The 22489-nt window shown below is 56.8% G+C and overlaps 1 protein-coding gene and 1 pseudogene across 3 annotated transcripts in view; one reads left to right on the top strand and one right to left on the bottom strand.

The window, feature by feature from the left end:
- The window catches only part of NTN1 (netrin-1), a 202748-nt gene that overhangs the window by 39806 nt on the left and 140453 nt on the right, over window positions 1–22489 (bottom strand). For all 3 annotated transcript variants that reach the window (XM_021066258.1, NM_001044548.1, XM_021066257.1), the window contains 2 exon segments: window positions 16220–16369; window positions 12445–12498 (listed from right to left, as the gene is read on the bottom strand). In XM_021066258.1, coding sequence (XP_020921917.1) covers window positions 12445–12498; window positions 16220–16369 — 204 coding nt within the window.
- On the top strand, window positions 10387–11045 carry LOC110255883 (annotated as a pseudogene).

Here is a 22489-nt window from a genome sequence, read left to right as displayed (position 1 = left end):
GTGACATGGGGGCGGGCCCTGGGGATTCCAATCCTCTTTCTCGCTGCCACCTGTCACTTGGCCCATTCGCACCAACCATCCCCCTGGAGTCCCCAGTGCGGAGAGAGGCTAAATATTCCACCCCACTTGCCCCTCTGGCCGCCAAGCTCATCCCTTTATCCTCCTCCAAGGCTGGTGGCAGCCCCACCTGCAGAGCCCAGCCTCGGGGGAACAATGGGGGTCCCGAAACCCCCAATGCAAATGGCTCCCTTTGTGCTCCTGGGGTGACCCAGGCCCCTGGTGGCGGGGTGGGGACGGCCCTGCTCACCCCAGCCTGACCTCTGCCCCGGCCCTTTGTACAGCCCCAAAAAGGAGAGAGAGGAAGGGGAGGGGGAGATGGGGGAGGGGGAGGGAATCAGGAAGGTGGGGAAGGGGGACAGGGAGAGAGGCAGGGGAAAGAGGCAGAGACGGACAGTCTAGAAAATCAGAAAGACAGACCCACAGAAGAAGCAGAGCTTCAGGCAGGCTGCCCACAGCAGGTCTCCTGGCCTAAGCGATGGAAACGGTAGGTCGGACCATGGGCCATTTTGGGAGGGTCACAAATGGTCAAATAAAAAGATGATTCCAGGAGGTCCTGTCGTGGCTCAGTGGTTAACGAATCCGACTAGGAACCATGAGATTGCAGGTTGGATCCCTGGCCTCGCTCAGTGGGTTGGGGATCCAGCATTGCCGTGAGCTTGGATCTGGTGCTGCTGTGGCTCTGCACATAGGCCGGCAGCTACAGCTCCAATTAGACCCCTAGCCTGGGAACCTCCATATGCCTCGGGTGCAGCCCTAGAAAAGACCAGGGGGGAAAAAAAAAAAAGATGATTCCGTGTGGCCCAACCTCACACACACAGATCAGTGTGGCCTCCAGCCTGGGCGGGGGAGGGGATCGGGCAGGTCCCGCTCAAGGGAAGAGCCCAAGTATCTGCCTGCCGCCCCCTCCCCATCCCCGCTCAGCCTCTGGTTCCCCTCCTGGAGGCTTCCAGGGAATGGAGCTCAGGTCAGGAAATCCGGATTCTCACCCAGAGGCTGTTTTGCCCCCAGGGCACAGCTGGCTATCACAACTGGTCCCCTGGCCAAGGATGCAGCACCATCGGAAACACAGAGAGCTCTCCAGCCCCGCTGATCCGTCCCCATGATGGCACCGAAGTCACCACACACTCTGATCCCGCCACAGAGGGAGGTGGCAGGCACTCATGATGGTGACTGGCTCCCTTGTCCCCTCTGCTGTGGAGGTGCCCTTTCCTTGGGGACGTGCCCCTGAGGAAAGTCCAAAGTTCAGGCCGGACGGGGCCGTGCCTCTTCCTTCAGAGCACAAAGTTGATGACAACGACAACATGTGATGACTTCTCACCGGACACGCCACTTCCCATGCAGTCTCCCCAGAAGCAGGACCCAGACGCACTTCCAACACCATGCTTTGGAGTTCCCGTTGTGGCTCAGCGGGTTGAGAACCCCAAACAGTGTCCATGAGGATGCGGGTTCGATCCCTGACCTTGCTCAGTGGGTTCAGAATCTGGCGTTGCCTTGAGCTGTGGTGCAGGTCACAGACGCGGCTTGGATCAAGCGTGGCTATGGCTGCGGTGTAGGCCAGAGGCTACAGCTCCAATTAGACCCCTAGCCTGGGAACTTCCATATGCCACGGGTGTGGCAGTAAATTTTAAAAAAAGAAATAAAAATATAATGCTTTGTGGAGCACATGGTTGCATGCTGTGTTAATAATTAAACCACTGAGTAAGCCAGCTGTGAAAGACAAGCATTTGGGGACAACGCGGAAAGCTGGAGGACAGACCAAGGCGTCGGATGATATTCAAGGCATTGGGTTGGTTTGGTTTGGTTAGGGGTGACAATGCTGTTGAGAAGATGCAGGAAATGTTCTTTTTCAGAAAAGGGATTCTGAAATATTGATTCTGAAATGTCATAAAGTCTAAGCTTTTCCTGGAAAATACCTCAGCCAAAAAAAAAAAAAAAGAAAAAAATTTGCTGAAGCAAACAGGACACAACATGAAATCAAGGGGACAGGGAGGTGGGGGCCAACCAAGCTGTTCTCACCCCTGCTGAGATTTTTCATCATAAAAATGTTAATCAGTTGAATTACATTAAATCAAAATACAGTGACAGGAAGTTCCCGTGTGGCGCAGTGGCTTAAGGAACCGGCATTGCCGCAGCTGTGGCACAGACTGTGACTGCGGCACCGGTTCCATCCCTGGCCTGGGAACTTCCACATGTCATGGTTCTGGCTGGAAAAAAACGTGATTTTGGGAGTTCCTTCATGGCTCAGCTGATTAAGGACCCAGTGTTGTCACTGCTGTGGCTCTGGTTACAACTGTGATGCAGCTTCAACCCCTGGCCCCCGGAAGGTGCTTATGTCACAGGAGTATGGGGGGAAAAAAATACGGTGATACAACAGTAAAGCTCAGAACTCGGGATAATTTTCCTATTAGTTGGGCTAAAATTCACCTGGAAAAAGGACACAAATACTTGGCAATGTGAACACAGCATTTCCCATGGTCACGCAGGAAACGCTTGCTGACTTTAGAAACTCTCCTTTCAAATCCCTCAGCTGCACCCACCTCAGTTCAATGCCCTTCTGAGGAGCGGGTAACCCTCCTTAACACACGCCCAGAGAGCACGCGGAGGGCACGCTCAACAACGCACCAGGGCTTCTCAACCTCGGCCTGCCACTCACCCCACTGAGGCGGAGGCTGTCCTCTGCCACGCAGGGCGGGGAGCAACGTCCCTGGCCTCATGCCACTCGATGCCAGGAGCACTCTCGCCTCAGCTGTACCAACCCAAGACCCCTCCAGAAATGGCCCTGGGTCCCCTGAGGGCAGAACGGCCCCAGGCTGAGAACCACAGGAATACAAGAGCCCAAGGAAGGAACTTACTTGGAATGCTCTGGGGGCCTGCCTTTTCACCAAAGTTGACCCTCTGCGTGTAACTGGCGATTGTGCTCTGGCAACACATCATGTCTTTCCACCTCCTCCTTAAATACTCCCCCACGACATCCTTCTACGGATGTTCCCACACTGAGTGAAACTACCACAGACACGGGGTTGTGTCTCTCTTTCGTTATTGCAAACACTGCTGCAATGAGCGACCTGAGCTAAGTCTTGCCACACACCACTCCTTCCTTAGGCTAAATTCCTAGACGTGAAGAGATGGGATCGAAGGTACATTTCTGAGACATGATGCCAAACCACCCTGCTAAAAGTGGTGCCCCTCACCCTCCCAAGACCAGAGCGCGTCGGGTCTGTTTCCTTAACCCTTTCAATCCTAGGAATTACTTTTGGTTTTCCAAATGGTGTCAACTTAATGAGGTTTTTAACGATGACAGTCTCGTTATTACTATGTCTTTATCACCAGGAAGCATAATGCTTTAGATGCTTATTGCCATGTATACAAAGTCTCTGACTTTCTAGCTCCTTTTCTCACCTCGATTTTGTATCAGGATCTCTTTTTCAGTGAACTGTAAAAGTTATTTACTGAGGCTACTACTCTTTGATGAACCAGGTCAAAAATGTATCTCTCTCAGCTTTTTGTTTGCCTTATATTGCTTATAATAAGAGTTTCAAAGTACAGATGTTTTATCCACTTAAAACCTTTCCCTTTATGACTTGACTTTAGTATCCTAGAAAGTCTTCTCTAACCCAATGTGTGTACACACACACACACACACACACACATATATTTTTTTTTACAGCCGGCACCTGTGGCATATAGAAGTTCCCGGCTAGGGATCAATTCAGAGCTGCAGCTATTGGCCTACGTCACAGCAATACCAAGCTGCATCTGTGACCTAAGCCGCAGCTCATGGTCATGCTGGATCCTTAACCCAGGGAGGGAGGCCAGGGATGGAACCTGTGTCCTCATGGATACGAGTCGAGCTCTTAACCTACTGAGCCACAATGGGAACATATTGACACGGATATGCTTCATTTTAGAACTTTTTAAAGAATTCACTTAAAATGTCTATTTAACCCATTGGGATTTATGTGGGCTTGCAGCACGAAGTAGAAATTTTCTTATTTTAAATAAAGAGGGAGTTTTCCCAGCACCACTTACTAACTGATTCATCCTTTTCCTGATTTATAATCGCAGCCTTATCACATACAAGTTCTAATGTTTACATTCACATCTATTTCTAGACTTTCTACTCAGCTTCGGTGATTCCTCTATTCCTATGCCAATAGCCAATATCGCACTAATGAAAATATCCTGTTTGCGATATTTTTAAAATCTGGTAGGGCAAGTTACCCTTCATCACTCTTCTTTCAAAAAACATTCTCGGCTATTTATTTTCAGTCATTTATTTTTCTAGCTGAAGAACTGTGTTCTTTCCAATTGGGATTTTAACGAGAATTATGCTCAATTTATAGATTCCAGACAGAACTGACATTTCACAATTTTAGTCTTGTCCGCCCAGAACATGGTAAGACCTTCCACTGTTTTTCTTTAGTGTACCTTGGGGAAATTTTATCCTTTATATAAAAATACATAATTCTGAACTTTTGTGTCTTTTTGCCTTTTCTTTCTTTTTTAATCTTTTGTCCTTTTGTCTTTTCTAGGGCCGCACCCACGGCACATGGAGGTTCCCAGGCTAGGGATCTAATCAGAACTGCAGCTGCCGGCCTCCACCAGAGCCACAGCCACTCCGGATCCAAGCAGTATCCTCGACCCACACCACAGCTCACGGCAACATCAGATTCCCTAACCCCCTGAGCAAGGCCAGGGATCGAACCCACAACCCCAGGTTCCCAGTCAGATTCATTAACTGCTGAGCCACGAGGGGAACTCCTAATTCTGAACTTTAACTGCTACATTTATTTGTATGTATTTGATATTTTTGTTGCTATCCTAATTGGAAGTTTTTTCCATTATCAAAAAAAAAAAGTATATTCCTCGAACACTTACTAAAGGCCAGATATCCTATTATTTACTTTTCACTCGGGATGACAAGGTTTTATAATCTCTTATACTAAGATATATAAGAAAAATTACTAACCTTTGTGTCTTTGTGTGTTATTTTTGTTGCTGGGTTTTTCTTTCTTTCTTTTTTTTTTTTTTTTTTTTTTTTTTGGCCAAACCACAGCATGCGAAAGTTCCTTGGCCAGGGATTGAACCCAAGCCACAGCAGCGATAAGGCTGGATCCCTAACCTGCAGAGCCACGAGGGAACTCCTGTATGTTAATTCTGTAATTGCCTCCCTGGGGAATTCAGTTTTAACCATTTTCATCTGACCCCACAGGTACGTTTTCTAACACAAGGGCTGCAAGGAAGGCACCGAGACCCTACCTGTTTGCCACCTCCCGCCCATTCTTAGGTATAAGCTGATTCATATGCCCTGTCTCCCTCAGCTGCCTGGTGACCACTGGGACACGTCCCTGCTGACTGGTTCTCCCAAGCCCAGAACATGCAGCCACATCAGTTCCACCCCCCCACCCCAACCAACCACACTCCCAAGGGTCGCTTTCACTGGCCCCTGTGGAAAATGGTGGCTTCTAACTGGCTGTGCCTCCATCTCCACCTTGGTTTCAGGTCCCCCGGGGACCCAAGTTTGTCTTCTCTCTTGGAAGGATGTCACCACACGGTCAGGTAGATATACCTTACTGCCCTAAATCGACCAACCAGCAGCGACTAAGAGGCAGAATCAGGTTAAGGCCCATCACAGACCCACAGCCAGGCAGCCTCGACGCGAAGCCCAGCGCACTGTCACCTCAGTGCCTCGGCTTCTCCCGTGTGAAATGGGATCATAACGGTATTGACCTCACCTGGGTGGAGGAGCTGATGAGGTGGCTAAGAACCGAGAAGCTTTTCTGGCAGAGAGCAAGCATTATACACATGTCGTCTCCTCCTCCTTCATTCAGCCAGAGTCTGTCTACCATCACTCGGGGGTCTGGCCCAGTCTCTTCTCAGGATACTTATCTGATGGCCATTTACCCCCAACAGCTGATCCTATTTCACACCATCCTTTGAAAAGCAGGTCCTCAATTAACAGACCTCCTTCTTTACAAGTGATCAGGAGCCGTGATCCCAGCTCCCCGCAGCATTCCTCCCACAGACCCATGGTCAGAGATCCCAGCTCCCAGCAGAATGCCCCCCATGGACCCATGGGCAATGATCTCAGCTCCGAGCAGAATGCCCCCCATGGACCCATGGTCAGTGACCTCAGCTCCCAGCAGAATCCCCCCCATGGACCCATGGTCAGTGACCTCAGCTCCCAGCAGAATCCCCCCCATGGACCCATGGTCAGAGATCCCAGCTCCCAGCAGAATGCCCCCCCCCATGGACCCATGGTCAGTGACCTCAGCTCCCAGCAGAATGCCCCCCATGGACCCATGGTCAGTGATCCCAGTTCCGAGCAGAATCCCCTCCACCATGTACCCATGGTCAGTAATCTCAGCTCCAAGCAGAATGCCCCCCATGGACCCATGGTCAGTGATCCCAGTTCCGAGCAGAATTCCACCCAGGGGCCCACAGGCCCCTTCCTCCTGACCAGGAGCGCCAACGGCTCGCTTAAGACCCAGGGCACCACGTCCTTCTCAGATGACTCTAAAAGCCCAAGAGGACGCAGGCTGTACAGCCATGACGCTGGGCAACACTGGAAGACAACAGAGGACCGTCTGCCACGTCCCTGTGTCGGCCTAGCTATTTCTGCTTGGCGACAAAGTGGGGCTAAGAGACCCCCCACCTTGAAAAGTCCCCCAGTGAGGCAGGGCTCAGGAAGGCAAGCATGTCCCCCACTGCAGCCCAAGACCCAGCGCCCTGTCCCCAAGGTTCCCACTCTCACTCAGCACCCCCCCCCCAAACAAACCAGATTCACTGCACCCTTGAACTCTGATCTCCAAAACTCAACTCTTTTTTTGAAATTGTGGCAAAACGGACATAACATAAAATTTACCATTTTAACCATGTTCAAACATAAAATTCAGTGGCATTAAGTATATTCACAATGTTACCCATCACCACTCGCTAGTTCCAGAATCTTCCATCACCTCAACAGGAAAGCCTGCACCCATCAGTCACTCCCCGTTCCTCCCTCCTCCCGGTCCATGGCGATCACCAATCTTTCTGTCTCCGGATTTGCTTATTCTGGGCATTTCATATAAATGGCATCATACACTCTGTGGCCTTTTGTGTCTGGTTTTGTGCACTCAGCGAAATAATTTCAAGGTTCATGCCAACTGTGTAGCGTGTGTTGGTATTTATTCCTTTTCATAGCTGCATGATATTCCCCTATGTGGATATGCCACATGGAATTTGTCCACTCTGCCACGGGTCGACATCTGGGCTGTTTCCCCATTTTGGCTACTGTGAAGGCAAACCCTTGACCCTTAACTAACTCCCAGTCTTTAACAGGATTTTACAATGTGGGGGGAGTTCCCTCAGCTGTCCTTCCTCTGCCTTGGGCAGCGCCACCTGCTCGGATCAAGTTTCTCTCAAGAGCCTGCCCTCAGGCTGACTCTCCACACCTGGCCTCTTGCAAACCCACATTCCTGGGGAGGAGCTGGGAGATCAGAGCTCAGCCCACCCCTCCACACGCTGGGCTGTCGGTATCTTCCATGGCGTTCCACTGTTTTTCCTGAGCCACTTATGATAAGCCTGCCACGGAATCAAAGGCTTTACCCAGATCATCTCATTTAATCCCCACAACAACCGTCCGGGGCAAGCTTCTCATCCCCCGGCTCCACAGACGAGAAAACAAGACGCGGCACAACTCCCCACCCCGTGCCCCCCATCCCGCTCCCCTACAATCTGCCGACGCTGGGTCCAAGCTACCAGCTCATTCCCCCACTCGCCCAACCTCCTCCCCACCTTGGAAAACCAAGGTCCAAAATGAGAATAACCCAAGCGTATCCAGCGGCAGGCCTATGAAAACCCAATTTTCTTCCACGAGAAAACGGAGGGGCTGCAAGACCACCAGATACGACACCTCTAAGCCCCCCCACCCCCACCGCACACATACCTCGGGGGGCTGCTCATGCAGGTTCAGCGCCGGCTCCCTTGAAGGGCTCCCGGGGGGCCTTGGCCTCCGCACTCACCCCCAGGCTGGGCGCTTGTGCAGCTGGCAGACAGGTGAGTGCACCTGGGCTGGAGGGGCGCCCAGGACCCGGTTGCGAGGTGGGGGGAGCCCAGGGGTTGGCCGTTGGCTGTCACACCTCCCTCCTGGGTCCAGCTTCCGCTGGGAAGACGGCCAGGCGCCTTCAAACACAGGCGGCCCGCCGGGGGCCATCAGCTTCTGGCGTGGCCGAGACCACGCCCACAGCCCATTTCCGGCGTCGACACGCCACTTCCGGTGGAGGCTCACGTGGGCTCGGAGGAGGGGGGACGGGGGCTTTTCCACCCAGGAAAAGCAGCAAAGGCTGCCAAGCAGGCCCCGCCCCAGCCAGGTGGTAACTATTTACCTGCGGCCTCTGCCTACAGACCCGCACGGAAGAAGCTGATCATGGGGGGGTGGGCGGAAGAAGGCTTAGCAGAAGTTCATTACATAGAGTTCCCCTTGTGGCTCAGTGGTTAAGGAACCCGAGGAGCACCCATGAGGACACGGGTTCGAGCCCTCAGTGGGGTTAAGGACCTGGCGTGCCTGCGAGCTGTGCTGGAGGTCGCAGACGTGGCTCAGGTCCCCAGTTTCTGTGGCTGTGGCGTAGGCCGGCAGCTGCAGCTCGGATTAGACCCCGAGCCTGGGAACCTCCATATGCCACCGTTGCGGCCCTAAAAGACAAAAAGAAAAACAGCAAAAAAAGAGTTCATTCCTACCAGGAAAAGCAGGGCAGAGAGGGCCCAGGCCCACCCCTGCATCCTTCATGAGGCAGAAAAGAGAGGTCTTTGCTCTGTCCAAGGCCCCACGGCCAGAGAGGAGTCAAGCCCAGGTCTCTAGACTCCAAGACAGCGCTCCTTCCACTGAACTCAGGGCCTCCGCAAACCAAACATGCAGATCAGCAGCTACCACGGAGGCCTCTACAGCCCTAAGCAGGTGGGTTGGGAGTGGGCTGCCCCTGTCTTCCTCCCAGCCTGTTACCCTCTGCCACTGCACATACACACACCTCCCCCCTCCCCCGGCGCCCCCCAGCACCATGGGCATAGCATTCCTCCCCCTCCCTGCCCCAAGACAGGGTACTGGCCAACCCGGCGAGCAGGCGGACAGCATTCCCTGGGGTAGGCTGGCCCTTCAAGAGGATGGGTTCAGGGTGAGGTTATGCCCATCAGCCTTCAGAACAAATTCGGCTCCGTTTATTAATTCTCCTCCGTTCTGCAGGCGAAAGTAAACAAGCTTTTCTCAGGCAGCCGAGGCCTTCCCTATTCAAACACTGCGCGTATCGACGGGCTTGGAAGCACTTAGCTCCCAGGCCCTGCTTCCCTGGGGGGCCCCTTGGCCTCCTGCCCAAAAGTCCCTCCTGCTGAGACAAGGCGAACGGGGCCTCTCTGGGGTGGCAGACCCCAGAGTCCCAGCGCCGGCAGTCTGGGCATGGCCCAAGATCTCCAGAGACAGCATCAGAGATCCTGGGCATCCAGAGACCCAGGTACGGCTACAAAAGGTCTGGCCAAGGACACAGCACCCCAACAAGCAGCACACCTGCTCACTCAGCCCCACTGGGAAGATAGCGCTCTGTCGGTGTGCACTGACTCTTTGCTTCCACTTAAATCGTGCTTTTAAAGGTCCAGAAGGAGGAGTTCCCTGGTGGCCTAGCAGTTTAGGATGCAGTGTTGTCACTGCTATGGCTTGGGTCACTGCTGTGGCACAGGTCCGATCCCTGGCCCAGGAACTTCCGCGTGCCTCAGGCACAAACAAAAGGGAAAAAAAGTCCAGAGGAAGAAAGGAAATAAACAGTGACAAATTCAAAAGGAGTCCCCCAAGTTCACTGAGAGCTGGTACAGACTTTTCAAACGAAGATGCTACAAGCCTTTCTTGGTTGGTTGAGTGATAGTCACTGCATGCTTTACAACTTCTCATGGCTTGTACAGAAATCACACGAATTCTTTTTTTCTGCTCTATTTTTTTTTTTTTTTCCATTTGCCCATCTCTTGCTCTCTCTTTTTTTTTTTTTTTTCCTTTTCTTTTTGGCCGCACTCATGGCATGCGGACGTTCCCAAGCTAGGGATGGAACCCGGGCCACAGCAGCAACCAGAGCCACAGCAGTGACAACACTGCATCCTCAATGTGCTGGGCCACCAGGGAACTCCAGCCCATTTCTAACTTGGAAGAAAAAGCCAAAAACCACTGCAAGAAACCTAAAGTCAAGCTTTCAAGGACCAGAAAGATGGGAAGCGGGAGAATGATCTGCCTTGCCCTTGTGATCAGCTATGTACTCAGCCCAAAGAGCTGATCTCCGTGGGACTCATGCAGGAGGCAAGAATCAAGACTCCATTAAATCACTTTCCTCAGCGGCCGCTAAGGGGCTCCGACCTTCCGAGGAAGCTCAGGCAGCACCGGGGCGAGGCCCTCACCTCGTCCAGCGACTAGCACTGCGCCCAGCAGCGCCCACCGAGCATTCGTTCGCACCATGGCCTCTGTCTCGGCGGTCGCCTGCAGCTACTCTGCCCTCCTCCTGCATGACGATGAGGTGACCGTCACGGAGGACAAGATCAAGGCCCGCGTTAAAGCAGCAGGTGTGCATGTTCAGCCATTCTGGCCACGCGTGTTTGCAAAGGCTCTGGCCCGTGTCCACATGGGGAGCCTCATCTGCAATGTGGGGGCTGGTGGCCCTGCCCCAGCAGCTGACACTGCACCAGCAGGAAGTCCTGCCCCAGCCCCCACCGCTGCCCCAGCTGAGGAGAAGAAAGTAGAAGCGAAGAAAGAAGAATCTGAGGAGGCTGATGATGACGGGGGCTTTGGTCTCCTGACTAGCCTTCTATATAACACATTCAGTAATAAAACGCTGAGCTCTTAGGAAAAAAAAAAAAAATTTCCATTAAATCGAAGCGTCTTCTCGCTTCCAAACCGCTCTACCTGAGAGCTGAACTACCTGGGAACGTTCCTCTGATTCGTGTTTTTACCAAAGGCCATTCTCATCCCGCCTCCCAGGCCCCTCCAACCCCTTCCTAGCACGAGTCCTCTGCTAAGTAGCCCCGTGGCTCAGCCAAAGGTGACTGACGACGCTCTTGAGACTCTCCCCAACAATCTGGGACCAGAATACCTGTGGTTCCCCCTGGCGTGGCCTCTGGTGCTCCCTGAAATTTTCTGCCTTTTCCTATAGGAGGGCTGTCTGGTGACTGTGCACATCCAATAGCCAAGTTCCGCATCTCTTTTCTCTCAAGTTCCCAGGGCATGGCCAATACTCAAAACATCCAGTCTATTCTCCAGTATGCGGGCAACCACATGGGTGTGCAGGCCTCTCCCACAGGCTGATCTGGAGAGGAGCGAGGGGTCCCCAGAGCAGACACCACTGTCCATGCTTGGCCCCACTGCCACCATTTCTGCCCCCCCCCGTCCCCCGGCCCCCTTCCCACTCCTGTTCCAAGTACCAGTATACAAAAGCCCTGTGTGGCCCTAGGCCTAGGGTGCTGGGTGCAGCCTGACCTGCTCTCCACCTGGTGCCCCCTCCAGCCAGGCTCCGAGCCCTCTCTGTGCCCCACACCAGGGCCAGGTGACCCTTTTTGTATCGAGGACTGGTGGGGTCCACAGACCCTTTCTCACTGTCATATTTTTAAATGCAAAAGTAGAACACAGAGGACTGTGTAAGAAATTAATAAATACTGAAATACACTTACCCAAATATTTTCAAAACCCCAGATTTATGATACAGTTAGGTAATGTATGTATTTCTTTATTAATGATTATAAATCAGGATCTAGTGGCCGGTCTGGTACCTTCCATCACTCTGAAGCAGTGAGCGAGCACAAGCAGTATTTCACGAGAGCCGCGCCAGCGCTAACGTGATGTGCAAACGGCTGTGATTTCTGATGGTGGCCAGATCACCGGGGCTCTAGACACCACTGTGGTATGTGGCCTGCCTCGGCCATGGAGGGAACTTCAGGTAGAGGGGAGGCAACAGCTGGGGGCTGACATCCTCCCGTCCCCATTCATGGGCTCCCCGGATTCTGTCTGGGGACCCCGGTGCTCTGGGTGCCTTTCTGCAGCCCCACCACCCGTCTCCTTCCTTCTCTGCAGCCCCCAGGAGGAGTTGCAGACCCGCAGCTGGAATGGCGCTGGGCGGGGAGGCGGTGTCTTCGTTGCTGGCTTTGAGGATCAAGGCTTTGAGGGTCCCAGGTCTTGGGGACAGACTAGTGGGCAACCGTAAACCCTCTTCCCTTTTGCTCTTGGAGGGATGTTGCAGACAAATGCCCGGTGGCTCCATCCTCCTCAGTCCCGCCCAGGGCTACTGGTACGGCTCACACGGACCAGCACCACCTCTAACCCCCGCCCCCGGCCCCACCCCAGCCCAGGGCGAAAGCGAGACAGCGGGCGGGAGGCAGGCTTACCTTCGGGCTCCTCCACGCTGCTGGCGGCGGTGGTCGGCGGCGCCACGGGGATCTCTTTGTGAGGTTCCGGGCGGGCGGAAGAGGAAAGAGGGTAAGAACACGTTGCTGTGGGCCTCGAGGAGCGGGAACCCGGCACCGGCTCCCCCGCCCCTTGCTGGGCCCTCCCTCCGGAGCCCGGGCCTCCCCCAGCAGCCGATGGTCAGGGAGGAGGGGAAGGCCGGCCGGGGGAGCCGGGCGCACTGCCTGTTCTCCCGCTGAGCTGACCCTCCACCCGGCGGGCACGGGAGGGAGGGCAAGGCAGGACCCTGCCCCCTCTGCTGTCTGCGTGTGTCACGGACTTGCCTCGGCCCCTGGGGCAGAAGGTGGGGTCCCCAGGCCCTGTGACCATCGCCACCAAGCTGGGTGGCCCGGCTCACCTCTGACCTGGGCTCGGTGGAGGGGAAGGGGTCCGTGGCCGGGGTGGCATGCGGGGGGCTGGGACGGGTCTCCCGCGTGCGGAGAGAAGCCTGCATCACTGGCCGGGCTCCCACCTCACAAGCTAAGGTGTCTCCTCAGTGGGCAGAACGGGCTGACCACACGGAAGATGGAAGGGCCTGACCAAAGTTTTACCGGCACCATTCCTTTTCCACCTAAAATGGCAACTACTTCCCACAAACGCCTGTGCTCGGCAAAGGACGGGAGGGCCAGCCCACCCCTGCAAGAGACCCAGGCTTCAAGGCTCTCTTTCGACCACCCTGCGGCACATGCCGTTCCCAGGCCAGGGATCAGATCCGAGTTACGGCTGCCACCTAAGCCACAGCCACGGCAAGGCCAGATCCTTAAGCCACTGTGCCGGGCCAGGGCTTGAACCTTTGTCCCAGCGCTCCCAAGACACCGCTGATCCTGTTGCGCCACAACGGGACCTCCTCGCAGCTCTCCAGCTGAGGCCAAACCACAGACAGAAAGTCCCTGAGAGGCAAAGACTCACCTCACCTGGTGAGTGACCATGTGACCAGCGGTCCCCGCAGTGTGATTCTGACCAAACACCTGACTGTGAGGGGAAGACCTCCCTCGGACCCCTGGTCTCTAGATGGGCTGGCACCTGAGGCTTAGGGCATCGGGATGGACTACTCAGGCCTGGGGCAACCTGAGCCACCCATGCAGCCAGCCTCTGCGCCTTCAGAAGGGACAGGCGGAGGACCAGCCCTGGCTTTGGAGTCAAACCTTGCCCTCGGGTGACTTTCTCAGCAACACCGAGCCACAGGTGCACTGTCAGCAGCTCCTTAAGACGCCAGGCCTCATACCTGGCCCTCTCTGAGCCCACATGAGCTACCTGGCCCCGGGGCTCCCAGGGCTGTGGCGAAACAGACACAAGCATCTTAGGCACTGTCTGGGTGCCTGTGGCCCGGTGCTGGCAGGGGGAGCTCACAGAAGCCTCAGGATGGAGCCAGGCTCTGTAGGGTGCTGGCGGGAAGGCCCGCCCTCAGCACCAGCCCAGCCTTTCCCAGAGCAAGGGGGGAGGGACAGAGCGTCTCTGAAAGCGGGAGTTCCCGCCTCCCAAGGTTTCTGCCTGTGACTCTGAAACATCAGCTCCATTGCAAGGCTTGTCCCCTTGGGGATGAGAAATGCTGGTTCCAGCCTTTCCTGGGAAACTCGACGGCTCCTGAGTCCCTTTAAAGGGCAACCTCATCTGTTTGCCCCATGTTTTCAGAAGCCCAGACGGCAGTGCCGGTGTTCTCCAGCTTTCTTTTTTTTTTTTTTTTTTTTTTTTTTTTTTGTCTTTTTGTCTGTTGTTGTTGTTGTTGTTGCTGTTGCTATTTCTTGGGCCGCTCCCGCGGCATATGGAGGTTCCCAGGCTAGGGGCTGAATTGGAGCCGTAGCCACCGGCCTACGCCAGAGGCACAGCAACGCAGGATCCAAGCCGCGTCTGCAACCTACACCACAGCTCACGGCAACGCCGGATCGTTAACCCACTGAGCAAGGGCAGGGACCGAACCCGCAACCTCATGGTTCCTAGTCGGATTCGTTAACCACTGCGCCACGACGGGAACTCCCAGCTTTCTTTCTAATCACGTTCACTTTGCAGCTTTTTGGATGGACGGCAGAGAGCCCGGTGAGCCTTGAGACCCTGACAATTAGACGTGAAAAACGTTTCAACTTGCTCTGCCCTCGATGGAGGCTACAAGCTCAACCTTCTGGGGCTGGGGTTCGGGCTATCCGCTATTACTGGACCCCTGCCAACACGAAACACCTCCCGATGGTGCAAGTGGTCAGAACAGCTGCTGGAACCATGCAGCCAATGTGTCCTGGATGTGAGGCCACACCCAAGTCAGACGGATGAGGCGTATCTCAGCCTCCCCCCTGGTGTGGGGGGATTCCCTGCAAGGTCTGTGGGGGCCACTCTGAGGACCCCAAGAGGCTGCCGGGCTGAGGGGGCCCCCCAGCCTCCTGCTTCTGCCTCAGGCTGTTTTGTTTGTTTGTTTTGGCTTTTTAGGGCCACATGCATGGCATATGGAGGTTCCCAGGCTAGGGATCCAGTTAGAGCTATAGCTGCCGGCCTACACCACAGCCACAGCAACGCAGGATCCTTAACCCATGAAGTGAGGCCAGGGGTCGAACCCACGTCCTCATGGATGCTAGTCTGGTTTGATAACCACTGAGCCATGACAGGAACTCCTGCCTCAGGCTCTTTGTTCCAGGCTCCTCCAACTTGTCCTGAGAAGCTGGTACCCAGCCGGAGCTCCAGGCACTGAAAACCTAAAGCCGGGGTTGGTGGGTGTGTCCTGCAACTACTCGATTCTGCCCTTACAGCCTCAAAGCAGCCACGGGCAGCAGAGGAACAAAGAGGCATGGCTGGGTCCCGTAAAACTTTATGGACACAAAACTCTTCATTTCATACCATCTTCACAGGTCATCAATTGTTAGTCTTTGCGTTTTTGTTTCATTTTAAAAAGCATTTTTAAAAAAACAAATAAATAAACAAAAAGCAAGAAACCATCAAGCCACACAAAAACAGGCTGTGGGCCAAATCCCCAGGCGGGGTGCACACCCCTGCTCCAGAGAGGCAGACTTATTTCTGGGGTCTGCCAAGTGGGCTGGATTTTCTCCTCCTTCATTCCCCTTTCTGGGCTCGGCCCTGCACAAGGAATCGAGGCAGTCAAGGCCAGCAGTGCCCAGCCAGGTCTGACTTCCACCCAGGGCAGCCCCTCCACCTGGAACACCTGAGCGATCCTACCAGTTGTGAGATGTTACAACTCTTACCGCAAAGCCCCTGAGTGGCCCCTGCCACCTTGCTCATCCCCCTCCCCAGGTTCTGGCATCTCAGGGGCTGACAGCTGGCCTGCCAGGGCCTCTAGGACCTCGGGGAGGCTGCCATCCTTCCTAAGGGTGGGGGCCTGCATGGGAGCCCTGCCGGGCTTCTCTCCAAGGCCTTGTGGACTCCGTCCTTTCTGTTCCGAGTCTGCCAGAGGCAGGGGCTCCTGGCATGCCCGCAGCAGCAGTAGTGGCCGCCCCTGGTTCAGGTCCCCCACTCCCTGCAGGCCCAGGGTCAAGGTGGAATATGGGAGCAGGACCCGGGGAAAGGGGAGGAGCCTGATTCCCTTGGGGGAACAGGAAATTTCGTCTTTGTCAGAACAGAGAGACACAGATGGGCTTGGGGAGGTCTCATGGGGCCCCTCTGAGCGCAGAGATCCACGGGAATCAGCACTACCCCCACTGGATGGGGGCGGGGAGACCAGCCTCCGGAAAGCCCCGCCCCCCGCCCAAGCCCCGCCTCCAGAAGGCGGCTCCCGCGTACTTATGCAGGGGGCGATGGGGGAGCGGCTCTGCTGGTAGCCCTTGGCGCAGCGGTTGCAGGTGACGCCGGTCACGCCGTCCTTGCAGGGACACTGGCCCGTGGTCTGGTTGCAGGTCTTGCCAGCGGCGCCCACCGGGTGACAATCACAGGCTGCAGAGAACACACAACATGGGGTCAGAGGGCAGCAGTGGCCAGAACACACACACACACACACGCACACGCACACACACACGCACCCCTGGGGGGGCCCTCCCCAGCCAACAGTGCCCTGGACCCCAGCCCAGCGGAAGAGCGAGGCTGGGGCTGGCAAGCCCGCACGTTCCAGAAGCTCTGATGATGGACCACCTGCCTACCTGAAAGCGGAGGAAGAGAATGAGAACTGACGGCCTTGAAAGGAGTGTATGGGCAGCAGGAATGTCCAGAGGCCCTTATGGAACCCTGGGAAGAAGGCCAACACACGCTGTGGGGTTATAGCGCGTGCAGGAGGCGGAACTGGGGGTACCCCTGCCCTGGACCGGCTGGTGCGTGCCCTCTGCCCCCTCTGCCCCCAGCCAGCTTCTGGCCCCCAGGCTTTGGTCCTCCCCACCCCGGGGGGAGGGGCCTGATGGAGCACTGAGGGTTGCCAGGTCAGAGGGAGTCAGCAGGGAGGTGTGACACCCCTCCTAGACTGCCATCCCCACTCTGCTCTGTCCACCCACGGTGACGTGCAGCCAGCAGTCTGAGACTCAGGCTTCGGAACACGAAACGCAGCAGGTGCAGCACTAGGAAGCGTCACGGGGATCGCTGAACTCCAGATGCAAAGAGTGGCTCCAGGGCCTCGCAGAAAGGGGTGGCCCAAGCTGCGAGGGGCCACGAAGCCCTGATTCTCGGGTCCTTGGCTGCGCATCCCACAACCCTCCTCCCAATTCAGACCAGGCCAGAGCGCTGGGGTTGCCCCCCCTTGTCACACTGTGCCCTGAGGCTCCCTCCCTGTGTTCCAAGGACCCGATCCCAGCCATGAAATGACCAGAGGAGTTTGAGGGGACATCCCCTCTACAGCGGACTAAATGGCTGTCCCGCTCCCCTCTGCAAATTCATACGCTGAAGCCCTCACCCCCCACATTAGGAGGTGAAGCCCTTGGGGGGTAACTCAGTTTGACGGAGGTCATGAGGTGGGACCCTCGCGGTGGGCTTAGCGCCCTTATGGGAGGAGGAATTAAGAAGGATCTCTCTACAAGCGCACGGCGAGGCCACAGTCTGCGGAGCAGGAGGCAGCCTCCAGCAGACGCTGAGTCCGAAGGCACCTTCCTCTTGGATTCCCGGCCTCCAAAACCAAGACGTAGCTGTTGTCTAAGTCACCCAGCCCACAGCGGGTTTTTCGGTTTTGTTTGGTTTTGTTTGACCACTGCACCTGCAGCATATGGAAGTTCCCGGGTGAGGAGTCGAATTGGAGCTGCAGCTGCAGCCTATGCCTCAGTCACGGCAAGGCCAGATCCTTAACCCCCTGAGCAAGGCCGGGGATAGGACCTGCATCTTCAGAGAGACAACACTGGGTCCTTAACCCACTGGACCACAACAGGCACTCCTCTGGTCGTTTTGCTAGCGCAGCCCAAGTGGACTAAGACACCCCCTAACTCCGCGATGCTTGAGCAAGATCTGCGGTACCTGCAGATACAGTCCCCTGCCACCCTGGATGCAGGCAGTGGACCCAAAGTGCGGGAAGCCAAGGGGAGGCAGGATGAAGGAGGCCAGTCTTCGGCCTGTCCCCACCTCCCCGGGCCCCCCCGCGCCCTCCCCAGGGAATCCTGGAGAGGGTAGGGAGTTGTCTGCAGGAGGACAGCCTGCAGGAATTTCACTTGGTGCCAGAGCTGCTCTGTTTCTAACCCAAATGGAAAAAATCTCCACGGGAATAAGTGAGAGCGGAGCTCCCCAAAGAGCCAAATTAGCTCTTCCCCGCAGCGGAGCTGCTCAGCGTGAGGCCCGAGGCTCTGGGGGAAGATCCAGCCGCTCCCACCCGGTCGGCCTCGGGCCCAGGAGTGGCTGCGGAGGAGCAGGAGGCAGAGGAAGGAGGAGGGAGGCGGCGGCGGGAAGCAGAGGAAGGTCAGGAACGGTTTGTGAAGCTGTGGACACGAGAGCGCTTCTGGAAGCCCTGGGAGTGGGGGTCGGGGCCACGGGGATTCCGTGTCGGGTTAGAGGAGGGCCGGGGACGCGACCTGGGGGGGACAGGGCACTGTCCCACCCCTCCCCTGTACGGAGCAGCGAGTCCTTTTGTTAGAAACGCATCTTAAATCTATGAATTCAAGTTCATTCCCTTTTGGTTTTTTCTTCCTCTTCCTCCTCTTCTTCCCCCCCCAGCCCGGATGCCTGCTGTGGATGATCATGGGAGGAGGGGAGGTGACCTCTGACCTTCCCCTCCAGCCTCTCAGATCCGTCTGTGATGGGAACGGAGAGGGAGCCCGAGGAGCATCTCTGAGCGGGCCTCATGAGAGCAGAGGGCCCAGCATGGGACCAGGTGCCCAAGCCCGTGACGTGGGCGTGGGCATCGGGTGGCCATGGACTGCCGAGGCTGCTGCCAGCTGACCTCCCGTGGCTGCTTCGCAGGCCTGCTAGTAATCCGGAAAGCCATGCCAAGACGCCCTCCCCGCCGCGCTGACGGAACGCAGCTGTGTGCCAGTAACTTCGGGGCCTTGGACTTGGCCAGACAGAGGTCACCGAAGGTTGCCTGGTCACTGGAGGGTCAGAGCCCACTCACCCCCAGGTCCAGGTCATCTTTGCCGAGGCCGGAGCTGGCCCAGAGCAGAGCCTGGTGGGAAGGGGTGTGCAGCGCCCTCACCCACGGGCCCAGGAAGCAGGTGGACCCTCGATGGCGCGGCTGGCGTGCTGCCAGCTGGGGTGGGCAGAGCTGAGGGCCATCCTCACTGATGCAGGGCAGCTGTGCCACTTTGTGGAGCAGGCACACCCTTAGGCCCATCCTTTGATTAAAAGAGAGGGCGCTTTGCTGTGTGGCTTCCGAATCTTTCTCCCAAGATTCTGCCAGGCCCTTTTGCCTGGATTCCCAGAGACAGGAGGCTGGGCTGCCACGCAAATTACTGCTCCCCAAGAGAAGCTGGCTGGGTCCCAGAGGGCGGGGGCTCTGGAGGCTGCTTAGGGCACCTCCAGGGAGGTAGGCTTCAAGGCCCTTCAAGGAGACAGACCTCGAAGCCTCCGGCCAAGACAAGAATTCCCAGACCCTTATCCTGGCCCCACCCATCTGACTGTAATATACCCTCCCCTTCCTTGAGCCACCTGGCCAACTCCCTCCTGCCCCCGACTAGGAAAGGTATGTGGCCCACTCCTCACCCCACCTCTCTAGAGGCCTTATATGCCCCCAACCAACCAGCAAGTGTATCATAGGACCCCTCTGCCCTCAACCAATCAGCAGGTCAGCAGGTGTATCATGTGACCGCTGCTCTCCCAGGGCTATAAAAACAGACATGACTACATGTTGGGCAGCAGCTCCCCTAGATCATCAGGAAGTCATCCTGCTGCGCTAGCAGCATCCATCTCATATCTCAAACTCTTCTTTCTCTTCACCTCGCCACGCTGGAAAATTCTTCTGACCCATGTGCACAGACCACGACACAAAGGGTGGAACCACCCCCAACGGTGGAGCCCTCCTGCAGCGCAGCACAGCCACCCAGACACCTGGGAACACTCGGGCACATCCACACCCTCCTCCAACACCCTTCTGGTCCTCCCACCAGCTATGAACTTGGCATGACCGTACAGAGGAGCCCACGGACTGAACAGAACTGCCGGCAGAGGGAGCAGCGCTGGGAGATGGAAAGGCCTGATTTCTGAGTGCATCGCCAGGGCCCTCGCCCCCCGGACTGCCCCCAGGCTTCTTGTTCTGCCAGGAGACATACACGCATCCCTAGTGACATCGAGGCCAGGTGGAATCTCCGTTACGTGCAGCCAAATGCGGTCCCAAGAGAGACTTTCACTGTGCTCCTTCTCAATTCCAAGCTACGTGGTCCCAAAGGAAGGCCGCTTCCCCAAAGCCCATGAATAAGGAAAGCCTAAGTTACACCCTCTGTGCAAAGAAGGGTGAGCTTCAAGGTGTGGGGAGCGCTGCCGGGTGACCACAGCCTGCAGTGGGTCCTCGAATGCCTTGGACAAGGGACTTGGCCAGCTGTGTCACAGGAAGCAGGTCTGAGCTGCCCACTGGTTACCAAGGAGACGCCGGCCCTGGTCCTTAGGGAGAGAAAGCCAAAGGGATCCTGCTGTAGCCCCACACCCCGAGACACCCAGACACGTGGAGATGCCACAGACGCTCCTGCACACACAGCGCCACAGCCGGCAGGGGAGCGCAGGGCCACCCTGACTCTGCCGAGAACCAGGTCTGGGTCAGAACATCTTCCGCCACAGGAAGCTGCTGGGTGACTCCTGTTTCCCTGGAAGTCAGCCACTTGGGGCAGAGGTCAGGCCGGTCCCTGGGAAGTCACCCCTCTGCACGCAGCAGGCAGCACCTGGGCCTGGGGCACAACCTACTCGTTTTTCCACAAAGAGGAAGGTGAGAGCAGGCGGAAGCCCGGGGCCTGAGAAGGCAGCAGGGTTCGGTTTCTCACGACCACGCGGGCTGGAGGGCCTCCCAGCTCAGAGGAGAACCAGACTGTCCTTGCTCCAGGTCATCAGCCGGGAACAGCCAGCTCAGGACACACAGATGTTTCAGATGGGCGTCAGGAGATCCCGGTCTGACCCTGCCCTGCCACTAATGCTGTGCGACCCTGGATCAGCGCCTCGCTCTCTCTGAGCCTCCGACGGCTCCCCACTAAGGACAGAGTCCATACTTGCCCTAGAGTCGCTTCCGGCTCAACAGGCTAGGGCTTGGCTTCCACACGGCTCCAAGGATTCAAGGCAGCACGGCCTGCCCCCTGGGGCCATCACCCGCACAGCCACAGTCCAGCACAGTGTCCTGGCTCAGGGCACCGGAAAACCGCTCCTGCGGCCAGGCCTTCCCTCCACACCCAGGGGCCCGACACCACTCCCCGCTGCACTGGGCCGAACCTCCTCTCTGAGATGTGGTTTGTCAGCTCTGAGAAGGGCGCCACAAAGCTGACCTGGAAGGCAGGGCACCCCAATCCCGGAGGCTTGTCCCGAGCCCCTCCTGCTCCCTCTGACAGGCTGCCCTGGAGGCCTGTGGCCTCCGTCGGGGCGGTGCACCCTCTGGGCTGGCCCTCTCTCCACGGCAGCTCACGCCACAGCTGTGGAGATCCATCCTGGGCTCCCGTGGGGACTGGCTCCACGCAGTGACCCCAGGACACCTGCTTGTGGAGGGGAGGGGAGCAGCCCCACGCAGGAGAGAAGAGAGAGCCACCACGGCACCGGGCCTCACTTTAGACGTCCTTCCCGCGGCCACGCCAGGCGTGGAGCACTGGCCTCAAGCTCTGAATGAGTGTTCCCGGAATTCAAACGCTGACGTCCTGACTCCAGTGTCTCAGGATGCGACTGCACCTGGAGGCAGGCTCTTTAAAGAGCAGATAAAGGTAAAATGCAGCCACCAGGCTGGGCCCCAAGCAACACGACTGGTGTCCTCCTAAGACAAGAGGACACAGACACACGCAGAGGGAGCAGTCGTCAGAGCCTCTGTGACCACTTGGGTCCCCCAGCATGTACCCCACAGCAGTCCTCACTGATGCATTGACTTGAGGGCTGTTTCCAAGAGGTGGCCCACGGGGCCTCAGCGGGGACTGCGCTGGGGGTCCAGGCTGAACAGGAGGCTGGCGCGGGGTCGGGGGCAAGGCCTGCACCAACTGCTTCTCTGGGGACCCTGCCCATGGGCAGCCCTGTGCTGGGAGCCTTCTGTGCCGGTCTTTCAAGAAAGGGCCAAACCCCAGGTGCTGGGGGCAGCCCTGCCCAGCCAAGGTCTGGAAGACACACCCCTTCCAGGACCCACTGGGCCTCCAAGGCCCAGAGGGGAGCGTTAGGGAGAGAAACCACCCTGCCCTGAAGCTGTGGTGCTGCTGTCGGTGAAGGTGGCAGCTGCCTAGAGCCAGGCAGGGGGCCCTGGGACTCCAAGGCCCACCTCTGCCTGAGGCGCTGGGTTAGGGCGAAACCCCTCCTCGCCCGCCCGGAGTGAGGCTCTCTGTGTCCTCGGACGCCTCCCACAAAGCAAGCAGGAGCGGGCGGGCGGGCCCTGCCACGTGGGCCAGGCTGAGCTCTGGCTGTTGTGAGGGTCGGGGAGGAGGAGAGAGGATGCTGAAAGTCAGCGGGCTCCAGGGAACGTGTCTGGCCTGGGCCCCGCTGTACCCC

Source organism: Sus scrofa, chromosome 12 (genome assembly GCF_000003025.6).
Source record: "Sus scrofa isolate TJ Tabasco breed Duroc chromosome 12, Sscrofa11.1, whole genome shotgun sequence".
In the NCBI taxonomy this organism is placed as follows: Eukaryota; Metazoa; Chordata; class Mammalia; order Artiodactyla; family Suidae; genus Sus; species Sus scrofa.
Note: the sequence above shows the minus strand (reverse complement) of the source record. Positions and strands in the feature narration are given on the sequence as shown.